This window comes from Myxocyprinus asiaticus, chromosome 28 (genome assembly GCF_019703515.2).
Source record: "Myxocyprinus asiaticus isolate MX2 ecotype Aquarium Trade chromosome 28, UBuf_Myxa_2, whole genome shotgun sequence".
In the NCBI taxonomy this organism is placed as follows: Eukaryota; Metazoa; Chordata; class Actinopteri; order Cypriniformes; family Catostomidae; genus Myxocyprinus; species Myxocyprinus asiaticus.
In genome coordinates, this window is record NC_059371.1 from 44,124,196 (window position 1) to 44,150,907 (window position 26,712).

Sequence of the window (26,712 nt, forward strand, 5' to 3'; positions counted from 1 at the left end):
TGCACTGCGCAAAAATAACTAATATTGGCATTATATTAATGCTGTTTAGTCAGAGGGGAACTGGCCCCCACAGTGAGCCTGGTTTCTTCCAAGGTTATTTTTCAACATTAATCAAAATCTTAAGGAGTATTGTGTTCCTTACAAGTCATTTTTATACACAATTTACAATAATATTTTAATCAAAATACACAATGATGAGTCTAAAATTTTATATATATTAGTTTCATTTGCTGTTAAAGCATGATTTTTATGCTTTTAAAAGATGTGTGTTGTGAAAAGCACTATACAAATAAAAATATTTGATATTTCAGCAGTCTTTACTTGATTCAACTAAATCTACAACCTGAGTTACATACAAGTATACGAAAGCCAGTGTTGCATTCATTCCTCATACTGTAGGCTGTATAATTGTAATATGTGATAAATGATAAAGTGAACAGTAAAAGCTTTATCATGTGATTGTATACAGTATTTTTTGTACACATGCTAATGTTAGTCAATACAAATCAAACACTAGACAAATCCTCAGAGTATGAAGGACGGCCTTTATTAGTGACATCAGACAATATTTAAACACAGCAGGCAAGACAAGCTGATCTAGAAATAATCAAAGCTCAACAAAGTAATATAATTTCTAATATAAATTCAAACGCATTCATATTTTATGCTATATGGGTACATCTAACTTTGACAATAGATGCAAGTATTAAAGCAGGGGTTCCTTAACTTTCCCGACCAGGGCCAAAACAAGAAATTTTGGGTTTACCTGGGACCCACACTCACAAAACGGTGCAGTATGCTGTATACTTTAATTTGTATGATTTTTAATGACTAAAACAACTGTGACATACTGTAGATAGATTCTTTTAAAAATCATTTCATTTTCCAAGACTTTAAAACCCTTTTAACCTAAATTAAACATTTGAACATGTGGGTGCAGAAGGGAATTGATACGTCCTTCACGATGGTAGACTTTGAACGGTTTCAGGGTCACAGAATCGAGGACGAAAGAGCGGGGAAACAAGGATGCACAACTTAAGAAATGAGAAGCACCCATAGACCCATTGAAAATGGCTCAGAGTGATATTTCCAGATCAGAATGTTATAGACTATTTTGACTTTTAGTATCACCCTGGCAACTGCCTAGCGACCATCCAGAGCATCCTAGTATCCATGTATCAACACCAGAACATCGTAGAATCCCATGGGGGTGGGATCTTTTGACTCCGGGCAGTGTACTGAGGCCCTTTGTGGGACATTGTGATGATGGGTTTTGCCACGCCAAGCACCACTCACATTTACTTCAGATCTAGTTCATATAGAACATTTAACAGCTAAAGAAATGAACAAAATCCTGGACATTTAAGGAAAAACCAATAACAATCCACAGACTCAGCAACAACCAGTGCAATCTCAGTCAAAAGCTAGTGAATAAAAATGTGCCTTCCTAGAACGTTAAGAATTGGTCCCCCCCCCCAATAAAAATAGCCAAATGGGAACCTTAAGGGAAAATTTAGTGTTTCCTGGAAAGAAATGCACTGGGAAGCAGGATTCAAAAAAATAATTCAAATTATATAACATCACCCACATCTCCTTACCTGCTGTCTGAACATAATTTTAATTTTTTCTTCTTATTTTTCACCATTTGTGCCAATCAGTGCAATAATGGGAGTGAGCCATTCTTACACGTTATCAACATTTCCGTCGCTATGTGCGCAAGTTTATGAAGTTTGGGATTGTGACTTCATTCATTAAGCGTATGCCCACTGTAATTTGCTTACTGTGCACTTGGTTTAAGGTTTAAAGGAATATTCCGGGTTCAAAACAAGTTAAGCTCAATCGACAGTAGGGTTGAGTGGCGAGAATTATTTACAAAATACCGGAATAGTATGATCTTCGTTAACGGTTTCCCTGTGTGAGTTTCCCACAGATACGGATGGAATAACATACATTTCAGCAGTAGCACTGCCCATTACTAAGTCTAATGTGTAAAACAAACTGCGCTACCAGCGTGTTTTGATTCCAAAATAAATGACTCTGAAGGCCCCTGCACACTTCACACAAATTTGAGGAACAAATGGGTGTGACGTCATTTAGAACTAAATCTGGTCAAAACTAATGTGCTTTTGCGTTCACTTCGGTGGCTGGTAACAGCTTGCCAGTGCAAACTTTAAGGAAAACTTCTTACTGACTGCTTACTGCCATTGGTCCACGTCATCCATAGGTGTGACCTGGAGCTCCTACTTTAAGGCCGACAACTAATTCCGAATATGTTGTTCAGTCAGTTAAAGATCATTCAACATAAACACAATGGCATCCAAAGTTATGAGTGAGCTGGTAAAAAAATAATAAAAAATAAAAAAACACTGAGGTAAAGATATTCTAAACTGATTATGCAAAAAAACAATGCTGGTATCAGATCGGGATCGGTCGATACTGAGATCAGAAGAGAAAAGGTGGTATCAGTGCACCCCTAGTTTGTACATCGGTGTCTGTATTGGGTGCTTTAGGTACAAAACTTTATCATAGTAAACTTATCCAAGATTTTACACATTTTCAGTCGTATTTGACATGCAGGATAAATGACAATAAACATACAGTTGAAGTCAGATGTTTACATATACCTTATCCATATACATTTAAACTCAGTTTTTCACTTTTACATTTAATCATAGAAAACATTCCCTGTCTCAGGTCAGTTAGAATCACTACTTTATTTTAAGAATGTGAAATGTCAGAATAATAGTAGAGAGATTTATTTCTTTCAGCTTTTATTTCTTTCATCACATCCCCAGTGGGTCAGAAGTTTACGTACAATTTGTTAGTATTTGGTATCATTGCCTTTAAATTGATTAACTTGGGTCAGACATTTTGGGTAGCCTTCCACAAGCTTTGCACAATAAGTTGCTGGAATTTTGGCCCATTCCTCCAGACAGAACTGGTGTAACTGAGTCAGGTTTGTAGGCCTCCTTGCTCGCACATGCTTTTTCAGTTCTGCCCACAAATTCTCCATCAGATTGAGGTCAGGGCTTTGTGATGGCCACTCCAATACCTTGACTTTGTTGTCCTTAAGCAATTTTGCCACAACTTTGGAGGTATGCTTGGGGTCATTGTCCATTTGGAAGACCCATTTGTGACCAAGCTTTAATTTCACGGCTGATGTCTTGAGATGTTGCTTCAATATATCCACAAAGCAGCCTTTCAGGTTATGTCGATATAGGACTCGTTTTACTGTGGATACAGATACTTGTCTACCTGTTTCCTCCAGCATCTCCACAAGATCCTTTCCTGTTGTTCTGGGATTGATTTGCACTTTTCGCACCAAACTACGTTCATCTCTAGGAGACAGAATGCATCTTCCTAAGCGGTATGATGGCTGCGTGGTCCCATGGTGTTTATACTTGTGTACTATTGTTTGTATAGATGAACGTGGTACCTTCAGGCATTTGGAAATTGCTCCCAAGGATGAACCAGACTTGTGGAGTCCCACACATTTTTTCTGAGGTCTTGTCTGATTTCTTTTGATTTTCCGATGATGTCAAGCAAAGAGGCACTGACTTTAAAGGTAGGCCTTAAAATAGATCCTCAGGTACACCTCCAATTGACTCCAATTAGCCTATCAGAAGCTAATTGGCTATTTGCCTAAAGACTTGCTATCATTTTCTAGAATTTTCCAAGCTGCTTAAAGGCACAGTTAACTTGGTGAATGTAAACTTCTGACCCACTTGAATTGTGATTCAATTAAATTAAAAGTGAACCAATCTGTCTGTAAAAAATTGTTGGAAAAATTACTTGTGTCATGCACAAAGTAGATGTCCTACAAGACTTGCCAAAACTACAGTTTGCTAATATGAAATCAGTGGAGTGGTTAAAAAATTAGTTTTAATGACTTTAACCTAAGTATATGTAAACTACATAAACTACATGATTAAGATGTAATAATTCACAATATACGCTTACATATGGCTTTATTTGAATGTATTTGAGCATGTATGGCATGACGCCAGAATGTTAGAATTATGTACAAGTGACATGATTATGTGATGTAAAAGAACTGCTGAATCTTCATTTTTTTTATACCGTTTATTGAAATGAAAAGTATGAAAGAACCGGTCGAGGAAAAGAATCTGACTTCCAATCACTAATACACATTCTCGAGTTGATTGACAGGCGATGTCTGTTATCAAAAAGGTGATTGGCTCGTTTACCTGTAAGACAGTACTTGTTTCTACATCTGTTGGCTGTTCCAATTTCTCATGTTAATTTTGATTCCAGTGGTCTGTATAATAAATTGTTTCTGATGCTGCTCATTTGGGAGAAATTCCATCTTTGGGTTTATCTGAATTTTAAACTATTTACTTGACATCGTTGGACCTGAAGATGTTTTTTTTTTCTTAATGTGACTACTTTGGCAATTCTTTTTTTCATGTTTCCAAAGAGTTTTTGCTTCACTGAAACTTTTTCCACATATAGAACAGTGGTATGGTTTTTCTCCAGTATGGATTCTTTCATGTGTTTTCATGTTGTGTGAATGAGTGAAACTCTTTCCACAGTGTGAGCACTTGTATGGTTTCTCTCCAGTATGGATTCTCTCGTGCGTTTTCATGTTTTGTAACAGAGTGAAACTCTTTCCACAGTGTGAGCACTTGTATGGTTTTTCTCCAGTATGGATTCTCTCGTGTGTTTTCATGTTTTGTGACAGAGTGAAACTCTTTCCACAGTGTGAGCACTTGTATGGTTTCTCTCCAGTATGGATTCTCTTGTGTGTTTTCAGGCTTGCTGACAGAGTGAAACTCTTTTCACAGTGTGAGCACTTGTAAGGTTTCTCTCCAGTATGGATTCTCTCATGTGATTTCAAGCTGTCTGGCCGAGTGAAACTCTTTTCACAGTGTGAGCACTTGTAAGGTTTCTCTCCAGTATGGATTCTCTTGTGTGATTTCAAGCTGTCTGCTCGAGTGAAACTTTTTTCACAGTGTGAGCACTTGTAAGGTTTCTCTCCAGTATGGATTCTCTGATGTGTTTTCAAGCTTTCTGACTGAGTGAAACTCTTTTCACAGTGTGAGCACTTGTAATGTTTCTCTCCAGTATGGATTCTCTCTTGTGTTTTCAGGATTTCTGAATGAGAGAAACTCTTTCCATTCTTTTTAGTCTTTGAGCAACTCAAAGATTTTTCTTCAGTAATGCAATCATGATCTTTCTCTTCCACTTCATTCAGTTCTTGATGTTCCTCTTTCACTTCCATCAGCTCTGCATTGAACACAATAAGTTGACAAAAATCAATTTAAGAGGAACAAATGTAAAAAGAAATAAAAATTGAACCCCAATATAAACTATTAATATAAACAATAAAAAACTAAATTTTTATCATTTTATTATCTTCCCTGAGATCCACTTATAATGTTAGTAAAGTTTTTTGCACCAACAATAGTCAGAATTTATTTATATATATGATAATTTTTCAACTTGTTTCTGGCTCTCTGTCTAAACACTCTGTTTTCAAAAATGCTGGTCTACACAGTGCGACATCTCACATCTCCTGTGTCTTTTTACATACAGAATGGCATGCAGTTCTTTCAGCCAGTGGCTGAGCAGTTAAATGGATCAGCACATTTTTAAAAGTTGCACTTTTACAGCTCTTAAAATGTGGCCCACATCACAAAAATGATGTTCATCTGCATGTTTACACAGATTAAAAATATTGCAGATAGGTCCAGGACTCATTTATACTCAAAACAGCAAGATAGAGAATGGGGGTCTCTTTTTATTTGAAGTGTTATAACTTGCCATGAATATGGTGAAAGTATTTCAACTAGTGCAAGGGTTTTCAAAGTCTTGGACAGTAAGAAGAGCTGCGGCCCTGAATAAACACCACCTGATCTATATGTATAAGAGATGTCATAACTTTACTTAATTGGTTAGCCAAAAGTTTTGACAATATTTTTACGTCTAAGTGGTTCAGGGAAATTGGAATGTAACTCTTACACTCGCTTGGATCTTTGTCCTTTTTAAGAATCAGACTGATCCTTGTGTCATGGTTGGCGGAAGCTTTCCATTCTTTAATGATTCCATGTAAACTTCTAACAAAAGTGGAGCCAGTTCTGGAGCACTGATCTAAAAAACTTCGGCGGCAAAGCCGTCTGGCCCCAGAGCCTTGCCTGTAGGCAAGGCCTTAATTACCTCACCAAGCTCCTCCAAGTTTATCTCAGAATCAAGAGAATTGTTTTGCTCAGTCATCAGTTTAGGGAGTTCTAATGGTTCCACAAAGTTTCTAATATCTTCATCAGTGGATGAAGACGTGGAATTATAAAGATCAAGATAGAACTCTTTAAAAGCATTATTAATATCAATGGCCGAGGTAAATATTTCACCACCAGCAGATTTCACTGAGGGAATGGTAGAAAAAGTCTCTCTCTGCTTTATATATCTAGCCAAAAGTTTTCCTGCCTTGTCCCCCGACTCAAAGTATGACTGTCTTGCCCTGAATAGCCAAAACTCCACCTTCCGTGACATAATAGTATTATATCTGTATTTCAAATGGGTCAATTCTCTGAGGCCATCAGACGACATTCGGTGCTTCAGCTCTGCCTCAGCACTTTTAATATTCCCTTCCACCTCCATGAGTTCTCGTGCTTTGGATTTTTTGATAAATGAGGAATATTGTATGATCCAACCCCTAAGAACTGTCTTAAGTGCCTCCCAAGACAAGCCCACAGAGGATACTGAGGACCAGATGGTTTCCATATAATTATAATAATTGATTTCAGCCTTTAACATTTGTTGGAATTTATGATTTTGCAAAAGGGATGCATTAAAGCGCCAACTATATGTTATCTTTTTCTCTGTATGTGGCAACACCTCTAAACTCACCAGGGCGAGATCTGAGACTAAGATGTTTCCAATTGAGCAATCAACAACAGATGATATGAGGGACTTAGATATATATATATATATATATATATATATATATAGAAAACTTGAGCCAGCACTAAATGTCCACCCCATATCTTCCCAAATTTTTCAGCTTCCTGCGGGGAAAGATGCATTTCTTTAAAACACTATATCATATTTCTTATGTTTAAGAAGAGAAATAACTTTCCTTCTTTTTATGGGGTGCCCCAACTCATTCACATTCCACGTGGAGAGAGACAATCCACTCATATTAACATCTGACATATTAGAAAAAATAGATTGTGTGTCAAAAATTAAATACTAAAGACCACATTCCACATTAGTGCAACAATCAAACCCAAAACTTCTCCCTGACCCAAACAAACAGAAAAAAGTGCGCATTAACCACATGCACGACAGCACCAACCGGCATCCATCCCTCTAAACTCAAACAGTCTGCTCGACACTACAGGCTATAAGATGGAAATCGAGCGAGCTCACAAAGTCCCGGCTCGGAGATCGGCTGAGGGAGACAGGCCCCGATCAATTCTGGCCAAATTTCTGAGATCATCTGATAAAGATAATGGCCTGGTGAGTTTAGAGGTGTTGCCACATATGGAGAAAAATAAATCATATAGTTGCTGCTTTAATGTATCCCTTTTGCAAAATCCTGAATTCCAACAAATGCTAAAGGCTGAAATCAATGTCTACATGGAGACCAACTGGACCTCAGTATCCTCTGTGGGCGTGGCTTGGGAGGCACTTATAGCGGTTCTTAAGGGTCGGATCATACAGTATGCCTCATTCATCAAAAAATCCAAAGCACGAGAACTCGTGGAGTTGGAAGGGAATATTAAAAGTGCTGAGGCAGAGCTGAAGCTCCAAATGTTGTCTGATGGCTTCAGAGAATTGACCAGATTGATATACAGATATAATACTATTTTGTCACGGAAGGTGGAGTTTTGGCTATTCAGGGCAATATTTTGATTTGGGGGACAAGGCAGGGAAGCTTTTGGCTAGATATATAAAGCAAAGAGAGTCTTTTTTACCATTCCCTCAGTGAAATCTTCTGGTGGTGAAATATTTACCTCAGCCATTAATATTAATAATGCTTTTAAAGAATTCTATCTTGATCTCTACAGTTCCACGTCTTCGTCTACTGATGAAGACATTAGAAACATTGTGGAACCATTAGAACTCCTAAATTGATGAATGAGCAAAACATTTTCTTGATTCTGACATAACCTTGGAGGAGCTTGGCGAGGTAATTAAGGCCTTGCCTACAGGCAAGGCTCCGGGCCAGATGGTTTTGCCGCTGAATTTTTTAGATCTTATGCTACAGAACCAGTTCTCCAATTTTGTTAGAAGTTTATATAGAATCATTAAAGAATGGAAAGCTTCCACCAACCAAGACACAAGCCCGGATCAGCCTGATTCTTAAAAAAGACAAAGATCCAAGCGAGTGTAAGAGTTACCATCCAATTTCCCTGATCCAGCTAGACGTAAAAATGTTGTCAAAAATTCTGGCTAACCGATTAAGTAAAGTTATGACATCTCTTATACATATAGATCAGGTGGGGTTTATTCAGGGCTGCAGCTCTTCTGATAACATTAGGCGTTTCATCAATATTATGTGGTCAGTGATGAATTATCAGACTCCGGTCGCGGCCATCTCACTTGATAATCTTTTTAAGATTTTGGAAATATATGGGTTCGGGAATACTTTTATTGGATGAATTAAATTATTTTAAAGACACCCGGTAGCGGTGGTACAAACAAATGGATTAATGTCAGATTATTTTATTCTGGATAGGGGCACCCGGCAGGGTTGCCCTCTTTCCCCATTATTGTTCTGTCTTGCCCTGGAACCGTTAACAGCCGCGATAAGAAAGGAGGATGATTTTCCAGGGGTGGTGGCGGGAGGTGTGGCGGATAAGCTTTTGCTTTACGCAGATGATATTTTATTATTAGTCTCTGACCCCATTAGATCTATGCCTTGCCTCAATAGAATTATTAATTCCTTTTCTAAGTTCTCGGGATACAGAGTCAATTGGTCTAATTCTGAAGCTTTGGCTCTGACAGCGTACTGTCCATTAACGGCTTTCCAGCCGGGCAACTTCCAGTGGCCCAAACAGGGCATTAAGTGTTTGGGTATTCCATTCCTGGCAAATTTGTCTGATTTAGTTAGAGTTAATTTTGACCCCTTAATAAAAAGGTTTTTGAGTGATGTGGGCAGGTTGGCTTCATTACATTTATCTATGATTGGGAAGGTTAATGTTATTAAAATGAATTGTATTCCAAAATGTAACTACCTGTTACAATTTCTCCCTGTAGATGTCCCCCTCTCTTATTTCAAGCAATTTGATAGCATAGCGAAGTCCTTCATTTGGAATGGTAAGCGTCCTAGATTAAATTTTAATAAATTACATAGGCCGATTGACAAAGGTGTGCTATAGGCCTACCCAAGAATTTTTTTTATTTTTTATTATGCATTCAGTCTCAGACATTTGGCCATTTTATTTGTGTGTGTGTGTGTGTGTGTGTATTATATGTGACCACAAGGGTGTTTGTTGGGGGTCAGGGTGGGGTTGGTGATTGGGGAGGGTTAAATTCGATGTGTATTTTTGAATCAATAAAAATTACATTGAAAAAAAAGGTAGTGTCCTCCCAGCTATGTTCATATCTACAGAGAAATAGTATATTGTCACTGTTGGGCAGAAACCTTATATGTTCAAAACCGTTACTTTTCAGGAAATGAAAAAACCCTGTATTTTTTTAAATAATTGAACACTGTGTCGTCAAAGTTGGTACTGTGGCTTTATATATGGCCAGACACTTGCATGTGTCATTATATTATTTAAAAAAAATTCAAAATCAAGCTCAAATGGAGTTACGAGGTTTTTGACCAGCGGATGTCGAGATATGTGTTTGTCCGTCATTAGAACAGCCGCATCGGAGGCAGTAAGTGCATCGCATTAATTTTTCATAAACTTACAGGTTACAAATTTTATTGTACATACAGTGCATCCGGAAAGTATTCACAGCGCTTCACTTTTTCCACATTTTGTTATGTTACAGCCTTATTCCAAAATGGATTAAATTCATTATTTTCCTCAAAATTCTACAAACAATACCCCATAATGACAACGTGAAAGAAGTTTGTTTGAAATCTTTGCAAATGTATTAAAAAGAAAAAAAAAAAAAAAAAAAGAAAAAAAAAAATCACATGTGCATAAGTATTCACAGCCTTTGCTCAATACTTTGTTGAAGCACCTTTGGCACCAATTACAGCCTCAAGTCTTTTTGAGTATGATGCTACAAGCTTGACACACCTATTTTTGGGCAGTTTCTCCCATTGTTCTTTGCAGGACCTCTCAAGCTCCATCAGGTTGGATGGGGAGCATCGGTGCACAGCCATTTTCAGATCTCTCCAGAGATGTTCAATCAGGTTCAAGTCTGGGCTCTGGCTGGGCCACTCAAGGACATTCACAGAGTTGTCCCAGAGCCACTCCTTTGTTATCTTGGCTGTGTGCTTAGGGTCGTTGTCCTGTTGGAAGATGAACCTTCACCCCAGTCTGAGCACCAGAGCGCTCTGGAGCAGGTTTTCATCAAGGATGTCTCTGTACATTGCTGCATTCATCTTTCCCTCGATCCTGACTAGTCTCCCAGTTCCTGCCGCTGAAAAACATCCCCACAGCATGATGCTGCCACCACCATGCTTCACTGTAGGGATGGTATAAGCCAGGTGATGAGCGGTGCCTGGTTTCCTCTAGACATGATGCTTGCCATTCAGGCCAAAGAATTCAATCTTTGTTTCTCATGGTCTGAGAGTCCTCCAGGCGGGCTGTCATGTGCCTTTTACTGAGGAGTGGCTTCCGTCTGGCCACTCTACCACACAGGCCTGATTGGTGGAGTGTTGCAGAGAGGTTGTTCTTCTGGAAGGTTCTCCTCTCTCCACAGAGAAATGCTGGAGCTCTGTCAGAGTGACCATCGGGTTCTTGGTCACCTCCCTGACTAAGGCCCTTCTCCCCCGATCGCTCAGTTTGGCCAGGTGGCCAGCTCTAGGAAGAGTCCTGGTGGTTCCAAACTTCTTCCATTTACAGATGACGGAGGCCACAGTGCTCATTGGGACCTTCAATGCTGCAGAAATTTTTCTGTACCCAGATCTGTGCCTCGATACAATCCTGTCTCGGAGGTCTACAGACAATTCCTTGGACTTCATGGCTTGGTTTGTGCTCTGACATGCACTGTTAACGGTGGGACCTTATATAAACAGGTGTGTGCCTTTCCAAATCATGTCCAATCAACTGAATTTACCACAGGTGGACTCCAATCAAGTTGTAGAAACATCTCAAGGACGATCAGTGGAAACAGGATGCACCTGAGCTCAATTTTGAGTGTCATGGCAAAGGCTGTGAATACTTACTTACATGTGATTTTTTTCGTTTTTTATTTTTAATACATTTGCAAAGATTTCAAACAAACTTCTTTCATGTTGTCATTATGGGGTATTGTTTGTAGAATTTTGAGGAAAATAATGAATTTAATCCATTTTGGAATAAGGCTGTAACATGACAAAATGTGGAAAAATTGAAGCGCTGTGAATACTTTCCGGATGCACTGTATGTGGGCACTCAGTTTTTCCGGCCATTGAATACATTTGGCCAATATCTCATGTTATAAAAGATGAAGTGCTATGCACAGTCTATTTAAGACAGTACTGGCTATGACTAGATGGCAAATGCTAGACTAAACTGCACTCCAACCTACCATAGTTTGCCTGCACTCTTCTCCGCTCCCACATGTCTCAGGTCTCAAATACATAAAACATTAGACAGTGTTTCTTGAGTAAAAAAACGCTGTACTTATTCAAACAACCAGTTTTTGTATTTACCCTTGCATTGCAAACAAGCAGAGCCTGTCTTCAAACAAAAGCTTAGTACTACTACTGTGTATTCTTCTACAGTTGAGTGAAACAACTACCAACAATTCTTGCTCAACACTGCTGCCAACTGAAGGGTGTACAAAACAGCAATAGGGCTTAACTGAATGCAAGACTATTAAGAATAATACTAGTTAAAACATTTTCTAACACAATACTCACAGGTAGTGTACACTTGTTAGAAGGTTGATTACATGCACATTTAAAAAAATTATCTGTCCAATTCATTAAAATAGATAAAGAACTGGTAGTCCATCATAAAATTACAACCGCACAATGAACATTAACAATTTATCTACAACTACCTACAACAATTCAATAGCTTGATGAGAAACTCTGGGCTCTGGGCTTAAACAGCTCGCTGTGCAGCTGGATCCTGGACTTCCTGTCAAGCAGACGCCAGGTGGTTAGAATGGGCAGCAACATCTCCTCATCACTGACCCTCAACACTGGAGCCTCACAGGGCTGTGTTCTCAGCCCACTCCTGTATTCCCTGTACACACATGACTTTGTGGCAGCACATAGCTCCGATGCCATCAAGTTTGCTGATGATACGACGGTGGTAGGTCTGATCACTGACAATGATGAAACAGCCTACAGAGAGGAGGTGCACACTCTGACACGCTGGTGTCAGGAGCACAACCTCTCCCTCAACGTCAGCAAGACCAAGGAGCTTGTGGTGGACTTCAGAAGAAAAGACAGAGAACACAGCCCCATCACCATCAATGGAGCACCAGTGGAGAGAGTCAGCAGCTTCAAGTTCCTCGGTGTCCACATCACTGAGTCCGTTGTGAAGAAGGCTCACCAGTGCCTCTTCTTCCTGAGAAAGATGAGGAAGTTTGGAATGAACCACCACATCCTCACCCGGTTCTACACCAGCACTGTAGAGAGCATCCCGACTGGCTGCATCACTGCCTGGTATGGCAACAGCACCACCCTCAACTGCAAAGCCCTGCAAAGTGTGGTGCGATCTGCCAGACACATCATCGGAGGTGAGCTTCCCTCACTCCAGGCCATCTATACCAGGCGGTGTTTGAAAAAAGCTCAGAGGATCATCAGAGACTCCAGCCACGGGCTGCTCTTACTGCTACCTTCAGGCAGGAGGTATCGCAGCATCAGGACCCGCACCAGCCGAATTCATGACAGCTTCTTCCCCCAAGCAATCAGACTTTTGAACTCTTGATCAATCACAATACATTTATCAGCAACGCACTTTATTAGCTTCAGACTGGACTCACATATTATACTTCTCTTAATAACACACTAGCAACTGACTATCAACCAACAGCTGAATGTCAACACAACACTTCATATTTATTTCCACTGATTACATGGGGGGGGGGGGGGTGTACAGTGTATTTTTATTGTATACAGTCTTCTTATTTTGTGTATACTGTATATTGTATATTATTTTTGTTGTATTCAGTCTTCTTATTTTGTGTATATTGTATATTATTAGGTGTATATTGTAATTGTGTTGTGTAACAAGATGTGTAAACTGTGTTGTGTAAATCAGATGTTTTTTGTAATTGTCATATTGCTATGTTGCTTGGAACCGCACCCAAGATTTTCACCCACTGTTGCACTTGTGTATATGGTTGAGTGACAATAAAGGGATTTGATTTGATAATAGGCTATAACATTAGTCTGATCATTTTTTGTCACATTGCTAGCTAGCTGCGCAAGTCTTCTCAGTAAACAATTCCATCTATAATCACAATGTTAACATCAGAGCTAAATTTGATAAACAGGTACACTGCATAGTTTAAACTGAATTTGCAACCACCTAGGACTAATTTGAAAACATTATATTGAGCTATTTACATCAGACGAAAGATCACTGTTTTCCTTCAGCTCTGCTGTGTGTGGCACTTCATTCAAGATGGAGGTGGGGTGGAGCTATGAGGTTTGCTGACAATTTGAGGATCCAATGGAGTTATGAGATTTATTCACAAGCTCTTGTTATTATGTTTCATTGGTTAGATATTTTTAAAAACCATAGACAGACAAAAAGGCAAAGGGTGACCAATAGCATTGATTTAAAAAAAAAAAATTTAAAAAATGGAAGATTCAAGGTATCCATCCGACAGCGACATTATGGCCCTGATGGTCTATATATTGTTGCAAGAACACAAGACAACAAAGACTTTTTATTGATATCTGACGATATTATCAGACGAAAGAATTAAACGTATACCCAGATCTTTTAAGTAACACTGAATATATCACTGTAAATTGTAGCAACACCTCCTCCTCGAACTGTCAGGCGAGGCTCATGTTTATAACAATAACCTGAGGAAGTAGACTCATTTAAACTAACATATTCATCTGTTTTAATCCAGGTTTCAGTCAGAGTGAATCCAAACTATGATCTGTAATAATTTCATTTAAAATTGGTAATTTGGATGAAAGCAATCTAACATTTAGTAGCCCTAACTTTATATTATGTTTATCTTCTTTTTTTTTTTTTTTTCAAGTTTGACATCAATAAAAATTTTTCTAAATGACTTAATGAGGGTTTTGTGTTTGGTAGTTCGGGGAACAGACACGGTCTCTATATGATATACAGGTGGTTCATTCTCTGTGTTGTAGTTTATGTGACCTGTGTGATGTCTCAAGGAAGCTAGCACACACGTTCGGATTAGCCAGTCTGTCTGCTTCCTGACCTGGGCACCAGTTAGTCAAACAATATTACTATTAAGATTATGAGCCATATTACTAGAGAGGAGAGTGGCACCTTCTATGGAGGAATGGAGTTCGTCTCTCTTTAGCAGGTCAGGTCTTCCCCAAAAACTCTTCCAATTGTCTATGAATCCTATACTATTCTTCAGACACCACTCAGACATCTAGCCGTTCAGTGACACTAATCTACAATAAACCTTGTCACCACGACAAGCAGGAAGGGGGCCAGAGCATATTACAGTGTCTGACATCATTTTTGCAAGTTCACACACCTCTTCAAAATTATCTTTAGTGATCTCCAACTGGCGAAGCCGGACTTTGTTAGTGCGGACATGAATAACAATCTTAGAAAATCTACATTTAGTATTAGCCAGCACTTGTACATTTGATCTGATATCAGATGCTCTGGCAGCCAAAATACATTTAACAATAGTGGCTAAAGTCTCCATTTCCGTGTTCCTTAAAACAGAATCATCAATAACAAGGGCACTTTCAACATGATTCTCAGTGGTGCATCACTGAGTGGGGGAAATCGAATGGAAATCCTGATAGGAATGGGAAAGTGGCGTCGCTTTTCCATACGAGTATGCCACAGAGACATAACCCAAACACCCTGCTGCAGAGGCTCTACAGCTGGAGACAAAGTGTGTGTGTTGCTCGCTGTACTATCCGCATCCGAAACAGTACCTACCGGCTTCTCTTTCTCACTGACCTCCACTAACGTTCGGATGCGTGTCTCTAACTCATTAACCTTCTCCATCAGCCTGACTAATTCCTTACATTTATCACATGTGAATCCCTCACTTATGATGGAAGACGCTATAGTAAACATGTGGCATGCAATGCACGAAGTGATAATATGAGCAGAGGCCATGACTTACCGCAATTGTTTGTTGTTGTTGTGGTGGTGGTGGTGGTTTTTGATCAGCGGGGGGTTTGAGATCGATGTGAATCCCTCAGGTAATTGTTGTTGTTGTGGTGGTTTCTGATCACCAGTGGTTTGAGATTAATGCAATGATCCATGTAAAAAATGTGTGCGGTAAAACATGCAGTTTAATCGCGATAAAAGTGTAAAGGTGAGTGTGCACGGTAAAATGCATGTAGTTTTATTGAGATAAAAAGTATAAAAGCAGAAAGAAAATGCATGCAAAAAAAAATTGGAGACACCAAATATTAAATGCTGAAAATAGAAAGATAAGCAATGATAAGCAGACTAGAAAAGCTAGCAGCAACAGGAACAGGAAACAGCATCACCACAGGAAACAGCGTAATTTTATATTGCACTGTGAGTGCTGCATGTAGTCCTGAATGACAGTGTGATAAAACAAGCACAACGAGCTTGACAAGCATTGCCGCCTCCATTCGGCCATCTCTCTCACTGAAAACGAACAGGGAACTCGCAGTTAAAGTGTACCATGTAAAACTATACGTTATTTATACACTACAAAAAGATAATTTTTTATTCTATGACCCTACTTTATTTAAACATGCACATGACATATTACATTTGTAATTATTGGTGCAATAAAGGTTAACGTTACATGAAATGCAAATAAACTCAGCAAAAAAGAAACGGCCCTTTTTCTGGACACTGTATTTTAAAGATAATTTTGTAAAAATCCAAATAACTTTACAGATCTTTATTGTAAAGTGTTTAAACAATGTTTTCCATGCTTGTTCCATGAACCATAAACAATGAACATGCACCTGTGGAACGTTCGTTAAGACACTAACAGCTTACAGACGGTAGGCAATTAAGGTCACAGTTATAAAATCTTAGGACACTATAGAGACCTTCTACTGACTCTAAAAAACACCAACAGAAAGATGCCTAGGGTCTCTGCTCATCTGTGTGAACATGCCTTATGCATGCTGCATGGAGGCATGAGGACTGCAGATGTGGCTATAAATTGCAATGTCCATACTGTGAGACGCCTAAGACAGTGCTACAGGGAGACAGGAAGGACAGCTGATCGCCCTCGTCGCCCACAGGATCGGTACATCCAAATATCACACCTGCGGGACAGGTACAGGATGGCAACAACAACTGCCCAATTTACACCAGGAACACACAATCCCTCCATTAGTGCTCAGACTGTCTGCAATAGGCTGAGAGAGGCTGGACTGAGGGCTTGTAGGCCTGTTGTAAGGTAGGTACTTACCAGACATCACCAGCAACAACGTCACCTATGGGCACAAACCCACCTTCGCTTGTCCAGACAGGACTGGCAAAAAATGCTCTTCACTCACGAGTCGCAGTTTTGTCTCATCAGGGGTGATGGTCGGACTTGTGTTTGTCGAAGGAATGAGCGTTACACCAAGGCCTGTACTCTGAAGCGGGATAGATTTGGAGGTGGAGGGTCCGTCATGGTCTGGGGCGGTGTGTCACAGCATCATCGGACTGAGCATGCTGTCATTGCAGGCAATCTCAATGCTGTGCGTTACAGGAAAGACATCCTCCTCCCTCAAGTTGTACCCTTCCTGCAGGCTCATATTGACATGACCCTCCAGCATGATAATGCCACCAGCCATACTGCTTGTTCTGTGCATGATTTCCTGCAAGACAGGAATGTCAGTGTTCTGGCACCACCAGAAAGCCGTTTATTGCGAGAAAGCGGCTTAACACAAAAAAAAGCAGTTTATGGGTTTTCCTGCACTGTTATCCGCTTTCTCTTTACTCCCACTGTCACGACCATGGAGACAGGACCCAAGAGCAGAGGAAACAGTTCAATGAGTTTATTAATCAACACAAAAAGTATTTTCAAGTATTTCCCAGGGAACGGTTTCCCCTGTCAAGCGGGCAGAAATGAGGAATCCTCCTCCAATGATACTGGGCATGAAGAACAGAAGGTAACCTCACTTCTGAAAATAAACAGCAGCCAGCTCCAACTGCACAAGAGAGCACAGTTAACACTGACAGTGAACAATACCTTCATGTTTGACAGTCACAGTTACAAACAGTAACAAACCAAAAATGATCCGACATCGGACATGACACACAAGGGGATTTAAATAAGTGGGGAACAAACAAGAGGGAGGTGCTGATCACAGCTGAAGCTTAATGATCAGTGTTCCCATAAAAACAAGCAGATTTCCCATGGAAACGCTGATTCAGCATGCCAGCGGCACCTGAAACAGAAGGGCAAAACGTAAACACGCTTTGATGAAAACAGACAGGGAATAATGATGCCACAGCCCTCATCAGACAAAAACTCAACCTGCCAAGTCATGGAGGGTGCACGGTGGCAAGCACTGGAAAGCGGTGGCAATCACTGGAAAGCATACGGCGGTAACACGCACAGCGGTCCCAAACAACCGGACCCAAGCGCTCACACAAAGGGGGTACAAAAAACACAGAGGCAGGCCGATACTACCACGGTCCCATCAGGCAGAACCCCAACCTGACAAGGTGACCGGATCGTGACAGATGCTGGACAGGGTTCAGAGGGGATCGGCTCAGGGGGCAGAACCGTGGACAACTTGGACATGGATGCCGATAGCGGCAGGGGAACGGCCTTTGTGGCTGTGAGCACTGGCAGCTGCAACTGTGGAACGGCCTCCGTGGTCGTGAGCTCTGGTAGTGACAGGGAAACAGCCTCTGTGGCTGTGAGAACTGGCTAGGGCTGAACGATTTGGACAAAAAAAAAAAAAAATCGGAGGAAGTCAACCAGGGAACAAAGTTTGTGAACACTACTGGGAATTAATGGTGCATGTCTTCAGCTCCAAGGGAGGTGGAAGGCACTATGTGCAAGCGATACACCCGGCCAGCTATCCCAGGCTTATCCGCTTGTGTTGCGTGCCATTACGTGGGACGAAACCGGTTACACCCGGAGGTTGTAGAACCTTGCAAAGGTGTTGGGTGTTGCCCAGCCCACTGCTCTGCAAATGTCTGTTAGAGAGGCACCTTTGGCCAGGGCCCAGGAGGCTGCTACACCTCGGGTAGAATGAGCTCGTAGCCCTACCGGGGGTGGCATGTTTTGGGCGAGATATGCCATAGTTATGGCGTCAACGAGCCAGTGGGTGATCCTCTGCTTGGAGACAGCGCTTCCTTTCCGCTGTGCACCAAAGCAGACGAGCTGCTCAGAGACTCTAAAGCTCTGCATGCGATCCAAATAGATGCGTAAAGCACGCACCGGACACAGCAACGACAGGGCTGGGTCTGCCTCCTCCTGGGGCAGCGCTTGCAGGTTCACCACCTGGTCCCTAAAAGGGGTGGTGGGAACCTTGGGCACATAGCCCGGTCGGGGTCTCAGGATCACGTGAGAGTAACCCTGACCGAACTCCAGGCACGTTTTGCTGACAGAGAACGCTTGCAGGCTGTGAGATGGGTGGCGTTGGCTTCCTGCGGTGGGCTCCACGCCGGGGGACGCCCTTGGCGACGAGCAGACAGGGTGCGGGATCTTGAGCCGCGCTGGGGCAGGATGTGCTGGATTGCCTCCGTCTGCTGCTTCACCATCGAGAACTGCTGGGCAAAGTGCCGAATAGGCCTGCCTGGGAAATGGGGGCACCAAGGAACTTTGTCTTGTCGGCCTCGCCCATCTCGACCAGGTTGAGCCAAAGGTGGCGCTCCTGGACCACTAGTGTGGCCTTCGTCCGCCCGAGAGACCGCGCCGTGACCTTCGTCGCCCGGAGGGCGAGGTCGGTCGCCGAGCGCAGTTCCTGCATCAAATCTGGGGCGGAACTACCCTCGTGCAGTTCTTTCAGCACCTTGGCTTGGTGGATCTGCAGGAGAGCCATGGCGTGCAGGGCAGAGGTGGCTTGTCCAGCAGCACTGTAGGCTTTAGCCGTCAGGGACGACGTGAGCCTACAGGGCTTGGACGGGAGCTTAGGGCGTCCACGCCAGGTGGCGGCGCTCTGCTGATAGATGCTTTCAGCAACTTGGATAATGGCATCTACCTCAGGTACAGGACTGACAGGAAACTCTACAAACGGGAAACTCTACAAACCAAGGCACACTACGAGCTGTCACTAAATTTAAGAAAACTGTTATCAGAGACTTTCTCTTCACTGACGACTGCGTCCTCAATACCTCCTCAGAACAAAAGATGCAGTTGGAGATGGACCATTTCTTTTCAGCCTGTGACAACTTCAGTCTCACCATCAACACCACAAAGACTGAAGTCATGTACAAGCCTGCTCCAGAAAAGCATTATCAACAACCACATTTTGTAGTGAAGGGACAGGACACCTATCTGGGCAGCACACTCTCCACAGATGCAGAGGTCTACAAAACTATCTCCAAGGGAAGTGTTGCCTTTGGGAGAATTCACAAGAGCATATGGGAAACAGCCTAACCACCAAGCTGAAGGTCTGCTGTGCCATGGTACTCACTACTGTCCTAAATGCTTATGAGACATATAAGCATTCTGTTAGCGGGCAGAAGAAACGCTTCAAGGACAGCCTGTAGGTCTCCCTCAAAGCTGTTTGTGTCAGTACAGACTCTAGGGAGTCTACAAGTCATTAACATGAGAATGAGTTCAGTGTACTCCAGTGGCCTCCATAGTCAACAGATCTCAATTCAATAGAGCACCTTTAGAATGTGGTGGAATGAGACATTCGCAGCATGAATGTGCAGCCAATCAATCTGCAGCAATGATGAAAGTTGTCATGTCAGCGTGGAGCAGAATCTTTCAGTGATCACTTTATTAGGTTCAACTCTCTACTACTGTGTAGAAACTCCCTTTCAGAACAGCCTGAATTCTTTGTGGCATGGATTCAACAAGGTGTTGAAAACATTCTTTATACATTCTTCTCCAAGCTGACATGACAGCATCAAGCAGTTCCTGCAGATTTGTCAGCTGCACATTCATGCTGTGAATGTCCCATTCCACCACATTCTAAAAGTGCTCTATTGGATTTAGATCTGGTGACTGTGGAGGCCATTGGAGTACACTGAATTCATTGTCACGTTCCTGGAACCAGACTGAGATGACGTGTACTTTGTGGCATGGTGTGTTAACCTGCCGGAGGTAGCCATTAGAAGATGGGTAGACTGTGGTCATAAAGGGATGCACATGGTCAGCAACAATACTCAGGTAGGCTGTGGCCTTTAAAGGATGCTCAATTGGTTTTAAGGTGCCCAATGTGTCCCTAGAAAACATTCCCCACACCATTACACCACCACCTCCAGCCTGAAATGTTGACAAGGCAGAATGGATTCATGTTGTTTACACCTAATTCTGACCCTACAATCTGCATGTTGCAGCAGAAATCGAGATTCTTCAGAACATGCAATGTTTTTTGAATCATCTACCGTCCAGTTTTGGTGAGCCTGTGCCCACTGCAGCCACAGTTTCCTGTTCTTAGCTGACAGTAGTGATACCCAGAGGTGTTTTGTGCTGCTGTAGCCCATCCGCCTCAATGTTGGACGTGTTGTATGTTAAGAAATGCTTTTGTGCATGGCACTACTGTAATGTGTGATTATTTGGGTTACTATCACCTTTCTGTCAGCTTAGACCAGTCTGGCTATTCTCCTCGGACCTCTGTCATTAACAAGCCGTTTTCATTCACAGAACTGCCACACGCTGGATTTTGTTCCCCGCACCATTCTATAACTACACTAGAGACAGTTGTGCATGAAAATCCCAAGAGATCAGCAGTTACTGAGATACTCAAACCACCCTATCTAGCACAAACAATCATCCAATGGTCAAAGTCACTTAAATCAGATTTCCAACCCAGACTGAACAGCAACATAACCTGTTGACTACATCTTTGTGATTTTGTGTATTGAGTTGCTGCTAGATGTTTGGCTGATTAGATATTGGCATCAACAAGCAGGTGTACAGATGTACCTAATAAAGTGGTCAGTGAGTGTTCATCATGAAGCCCCGGAAGTGAGAGTGGGAAAGCAACTGGCCCGTCACGCCCTCATTTGCCCCGATTATGGAAACGTGGCTACAAACACTGCATGCATGAACCCACACAAGTTTCATGTGACTAAAATATATCTGCTATTAGCCACTGGCTAGTAAATATTCAGTTGTGTAGTGGCAAAGAAGAACTTAAAGACCACTAACCTTTTACTGAATTTGAAGCTGGCAAATAAGAAGCTAGATTCAGCCAAAACATTTACACTGCATTTAACGATGTCAACTCTGATTTTGATTAAACTTTTCAATGGACTGTTCTAACAAGATTTTCCATTTTAAAGCATCTACAGACCAATGCAAATGACTGTTGGACATTTGTTGAAAGGTACAATTGTTGAAAAACTCGAAAGCTTGTAGATTTGAATTTGAGAACCTGTACAGGAAATATGTGTACAAGCAAATCATTACACAATATAAAAATAAAAGTTTATTTTTGTCTCGTTCTGCGACAATAAATTGAAGTCAATTGACTACCTGAATGTACTGAATGACAGGTTATCCCATCAATGGGTTTTTTCTTCCCTGACAGCATGGGCATATTCCAGGATGACAATGCCAAGTCAAGGCATGGGCTCAGATTGTGAAAGAGTGGTTCAGGGAGCATGAGGAATCATTTTCACACATGAATTGGCCACCACAGAGTACTGACCTTTACCCCATTGAAAGTCTTTGGGATGGGCTGGAGAAGACTTTATGAAGAGGTTTGACTCTCCAGTCGTCAATACTGCCTCTAGCTTTGATTACGTCATGCATTTGTCATGGCATTGTTTCGACAACCTTATGCAAAGTCACAACATTATTTTAGTCCAGATTTGCATACATTTTTGAGATCTTGTATTGATGACAGGACAGTCAAACCTCTCTGTAAAGTCTTCTCCAGCATGAGTGAATTCAAATGAAAGCATGTAGTTTAAGATAGAGTACACATATTAGCTGTATCAAGTGTATAATCTGAAAAAGAACTTTAAATTGACTTTCAACTTTAAAGCCATCTTTTTAAAGAAAACAAATTAGGACTTTAAGCAGAAACCCTAATCCAGAGTCACTGTTCTTGAAGGACTGTAATGAGCTGGAAAAAAAAAAAACATTTGTGTGACTTTTGAGTGATAAAACTCATCTGGTAACAGATTCTGACATGACAGTTGATTGTCATTTAAGTGTAAAACAACACTGTGATGAGGAGGAGGGCGGGACCGGGCCGTGACAATGCACATCTGGCCCCCAATTGGCTAATCAGCCGAGGAGAGAGAAAAATGCAGCCGGATGCGGCAGTTCGAGAGAGAGAGAGCCACACATAGCTGCCGTGTGTGTGTGTCTTTTTGTTTAGGTTTTCATTAAAATATTACTTTGATACTTTGTCTGGTTCCCACCTCCTCCTTGCCCATCCTTTATACTATTACAATGGTGCCGAAACTCAGGAAGGAGGAGGGATGCGCTGTTATGGAGTCCTTGCCACTGCCGTCCGCCTGGATGAGGAGGAACAGCCGCCATCCACGAGGGGAGGAGGGGCTCGCTGCTGGCTGCCTGGAGCAGTGGAGCTGCTGCCAGGGGCGGAGGGGCTCACTACCAGCCGCCAGGGGTTGGAGGGGCGTTCCATCCACCAGGGGTAGGAGGAGTGGTCAAGGACCAGTCGACGGCGTGTCTGGGAACTGGCGAGCAATTTTTTTCTCTCTCTCTTTAACTGTCGCTCCACCTTGCCCTTTCCCTCTCCTCTTTTTTTTTTTTTTCCCTCCCCTTGTCCCCCTCCCCAGCTCGAGAGGTGGGGAAAAGCCTGCCGGCAGGCACAGCCAGAACATGCACACCCCCCCCCCCCAAGAAAGGATGCTGGGGGTTCCCCGGCCTGAGGCAAAAAAGGGAGGAGTGTGACAAGGAGGAGGGCGTGGCGGAGCCGGGCCGTGACTATGCACGCCCGGCACCCAATCGGGCTAATCAGTCGACGAGAGGGATAAATGCAGCCGGATGCGGCAGTTCCAGAGAGAGCCACACGCAGCTGCCGTGTGTGTATTTGTGTCTTTTTATGTTTTCATTAAAATATTACTTTGATGCTTCGTCCGGTTCCCGCCTCCTCCTTGCCCATCCTTTATACTGTTACAAACATAAAATGAAGAAACATACCTGAAGGAATAAAATCATCTTCATCATTCTGTTGTTCCTCTGCTTTTATTCCATCATCATCTTCATCACTCTGTTGTTCCTCTGCTGTGGTTTCGTCATCATCATCACTCTGTTGTTCCTCTGCTGTGGTTTCATCTTCATCACTCTTTTGATACTCTGCTTTGATTTCATCATCATCTTCATCACTCTGTTGTTCCTCTGCTGTGGTTTCTTCTCTCATCTTCATCAGGTTTCTGCAGTCCTGCAGCTTCACTGAACACCTCTTCACTGATGTCTGCAGCATCTGCTGTTCATCATCATCTTCATCACTCTGTTCTTCTTCTGTTGTGATTTCTTCTTTTATCTCCTCCTGCTTCACTTCAGTCTTCATTGGTGTCTGCAGCATCTGCTGTTCATCATCATCTTCATCTCTCTGTTGTTCCTCTGCTGTGTTCTCTTCTTTTATCTCCTGCTTCAATTCAATCTGCACTGGTGTCTGCAGCATCTGCTGTTCATCATCTTCATCTCTCTGTTCTTCTTCTGTTGTGATTTCTTCTTTTATCTCCTCCTGCTTCACTTCAATCTTCACTGGTGTCTGCAGCATCTGCTGTTCTCCAGCATGAATCACATCCACCTGCTCTCTCATGATGAACATCTGAACAAAAAAAACAAAACATCATGATTATAATGGACTGACATTAATCAATCTCAAAAAGACTGAACATTTAATGATTATACACAAGAACTGCTGTGTTAAACAAAATAACTTTGTTTCTGGAATGGTGCAATTGGTTAGCTAGCCACTGCTAACTACAGAAACTTCCTTAAGTGTGGTTTTATGCAGCAGATGAGCCACAGGATGCTGGAGTCTTGTGATCTTCCTATTTCTTTCATAGAGAAAGGTTTTGTTTTGTTTTTTACCCTGGGGGGAGATGAATTGCGAGTCTGTGTTAGTGATGAGAAGTCAGATTCTTTTCTGCAAACCCGTTCTTTCAGACGGTTAGCCTTTTTCGGATATTTTTGTAACAGCCCTGTCGCTTGTATGTTTATCTTTACATTATATTAATATAGTTGTATGTGTTAAAGGTGCACTCAGTCATTTTTCCCCAATAATAAAGTTTCATTCCTAAAGAAATTAATTGTCATTTTGAAACATATGTATAAAATCATGACCGCTCACATGAGATGAGGACTCTAGTCATATCAGTGTCCTAATATAAGCAGTTTTATTCTACATGTGGCAGGGGTGCCCTCATGAGGGTGGCCATTTTAGAATCACATGACCGGCTGAAATACTACTCAATCTCAATATCCGTCTTGTTATTGGACACTTTCACTCTTGGATTAAATTAATCATGGCTGATTGTGAATAGTGAATTTCTACAATGGCATCTGTAACTGAAAACTATTGATTTTGAATGATGCAGCATCCACACCACTAGGTGTCACTGTAAGTCCAAGATGACAAAAGCAAAAAGTTACTGAATGCAGTAGGCCAACTGAAGGCCAACATCTCTTATGTTTTAATGTATTCACGAACTGGGGCACTAAATAGTACTAAATAATATGTAAAATATAAATACGACTAAAGAGAATCTATAAATTTACTTCAGATTTGACCTCAGGTCGCCTCACGGAAGAATTCTCGTGTGCAGATTTAACAAACAGGGCAATTCATTACACAATTATACAGGGTGAAAGTTTTTAAAACTTAACACAAAACATATTTCTAATGTGACATTTAGTTTGATCTGCAAAACACTGAATCAAACAAATAAAAGTATATTTGAAGTGTTTACAGAGCCAAGTGAGGCGCATGCGCAGTATCCGATTAACTGTGTGCACTGCTCAGTAAATGGTTAGTGATGGGAAGTCTGATTCTTTTCCACAAACCCGTTGTTTTGGATGGTTTGCTTCAATGAACCAGTTCAAAAAATTATTCACCAGTTCTTTTACGTCATCGCGTAATGACATCACTATACATAATGCTAATACATCGGCGTCATAGAATACACGTTCAGACACATTCAACAAAGCCATATGTAGGCGCATATTGCTGATTATTACATTTATTTAATTAAGTTATAATAATAAAGGTGTTTATTGTCATCAGTGTTTCATTCAGTTGTCGTACTATACATTCTACATTAAAGTTTTATGTTCTACACGTCTAAAGCATATAAAGTGATTAAACTAGTCTTAATTAACTCACGCTTTTTTACAGAAACCATGACCCAGCTCATCACAACTTTAGATATAATCTGCATGCACAATACTCAATAGTAAAATTTTACATCACTCGACAGAAATGTTTCTCCCCCTCATTCAAGTCCTCAGTTCACACATGCTCATCAGCAGCTCACTGATCATCAGTTCTCAGTATTATGTCCGAAAAAGGCGATTCTCTGTTAAGTGTACTGTTGACTCGCAAACTGCTGCGAACAGCTCAATGTGCTGTTGACGTGAGAGCTGCTGTCCTCAGATCAGTGTACTGTTGACTCGAGAACTGATGACTTGAGAGCTGCTGTCCTCGGATCAGTGAACTGTTGACTCGAGAACTGCTGTGATCAACTGAATGTACTGTTGACTCGAGAGCTGCAGTCCTCGGATCAGAGAACTGCTGACTTGAGAGCTGCTGTCCTCAGATCAGTGTACTGTTGACTCGAGAACTGCTGTCCTCAGATCAGTGTACTGTTGACTCGAGAACTGCTGACTTGAGAGCTGCTGTCCCGGGATCAGTGTACTGTTGACTCGCAAACTGCTGTGAACGACTCGATGTACTGTTGACGCGAGGGCTGCTGCCCTTGGATCAGTGTACTGTTGACTCAAGAACTGCTACGAACAACTCGATGTGCTGTTGATGCGAGAGCTTCTGTCCTCAGATCAGTGTACTGTTGACTCGAGAACTGCTGACTTGAGAGCTGCTGTCCTTGGATCAGTGTACTGTTGACTCGAGAACTGCTGACTTGAGAGCTGCTGTCCTTGGATCAGTGTACTGTTGACTCGAGAACTGCTGACTTGAGAGCTGCTGTCCTCATATCAGTGTACTGTTGACTCGAGAGCTGCTGTGATCAACTCAGTGTACTGTTGACTCGAGAGCTGCTGTCCTCGGATCAGTGTACTGTTGACTCGAAAACTGCTGCGAACATCTGAATGTACTGTTGACTCAAGAGCTGCAGTCCTCGGATCAGTGTACTATTGACTCGAGAACTGCTGTGAACGACTCAATGTACT

General features: G+C 41.7%; 2 protein-coding genes across 6 annotated transcripts in view; both read right to left on the reverse strand.

Annotated features, from left to right (window-relative positions):
• LOC127418567 (zinc finger protein 501-like) overlaps positions 1 to 26,712 on the reverse strand; it is a 240,533-nt gene that overhangs the window by 133,731 nt on the left and 80,090 nt on the right. The window contains exon 4 of one of the 5 annotated variants that reach the window (XM_051659160.1): positions 23,500 to 24,133. The exons of the other annotated variants lie outside the window; for them this stretch is intronic. Coding sequence (XP_051515120.1) covers positions 23,500 to 24,133 — 634 coding nt within the window. The remainder of the gene's footprint in view (positions 1 to 23,499; positions 24,134 to 26,712) is intronic. 5 annotated transcript variants of the gene reach the window in all.
• LOC127418633 (zinc finger protein 239-like) lies at positions 526 to 15,763 on the reverse strand. The gene is made up of 2 exons (XM_051659293.1): positions 15,394 to 15,763; positions 526 to 5,247 (listed from the first exon to the last, which is right to left on the reverse strand). The coding sequence occupies exon 2, from the start codon at positions 5,240 to 5,242 to the stop codon at positions 4,352 to 4,354; it is 891 nt and encodes a 296-aa protein (XP_051515253.1). The 5' UTR covers positions 5,243 to 5,247; positions 15,394 to 15,763; the 3' UTR covers positions 526 to 4,351.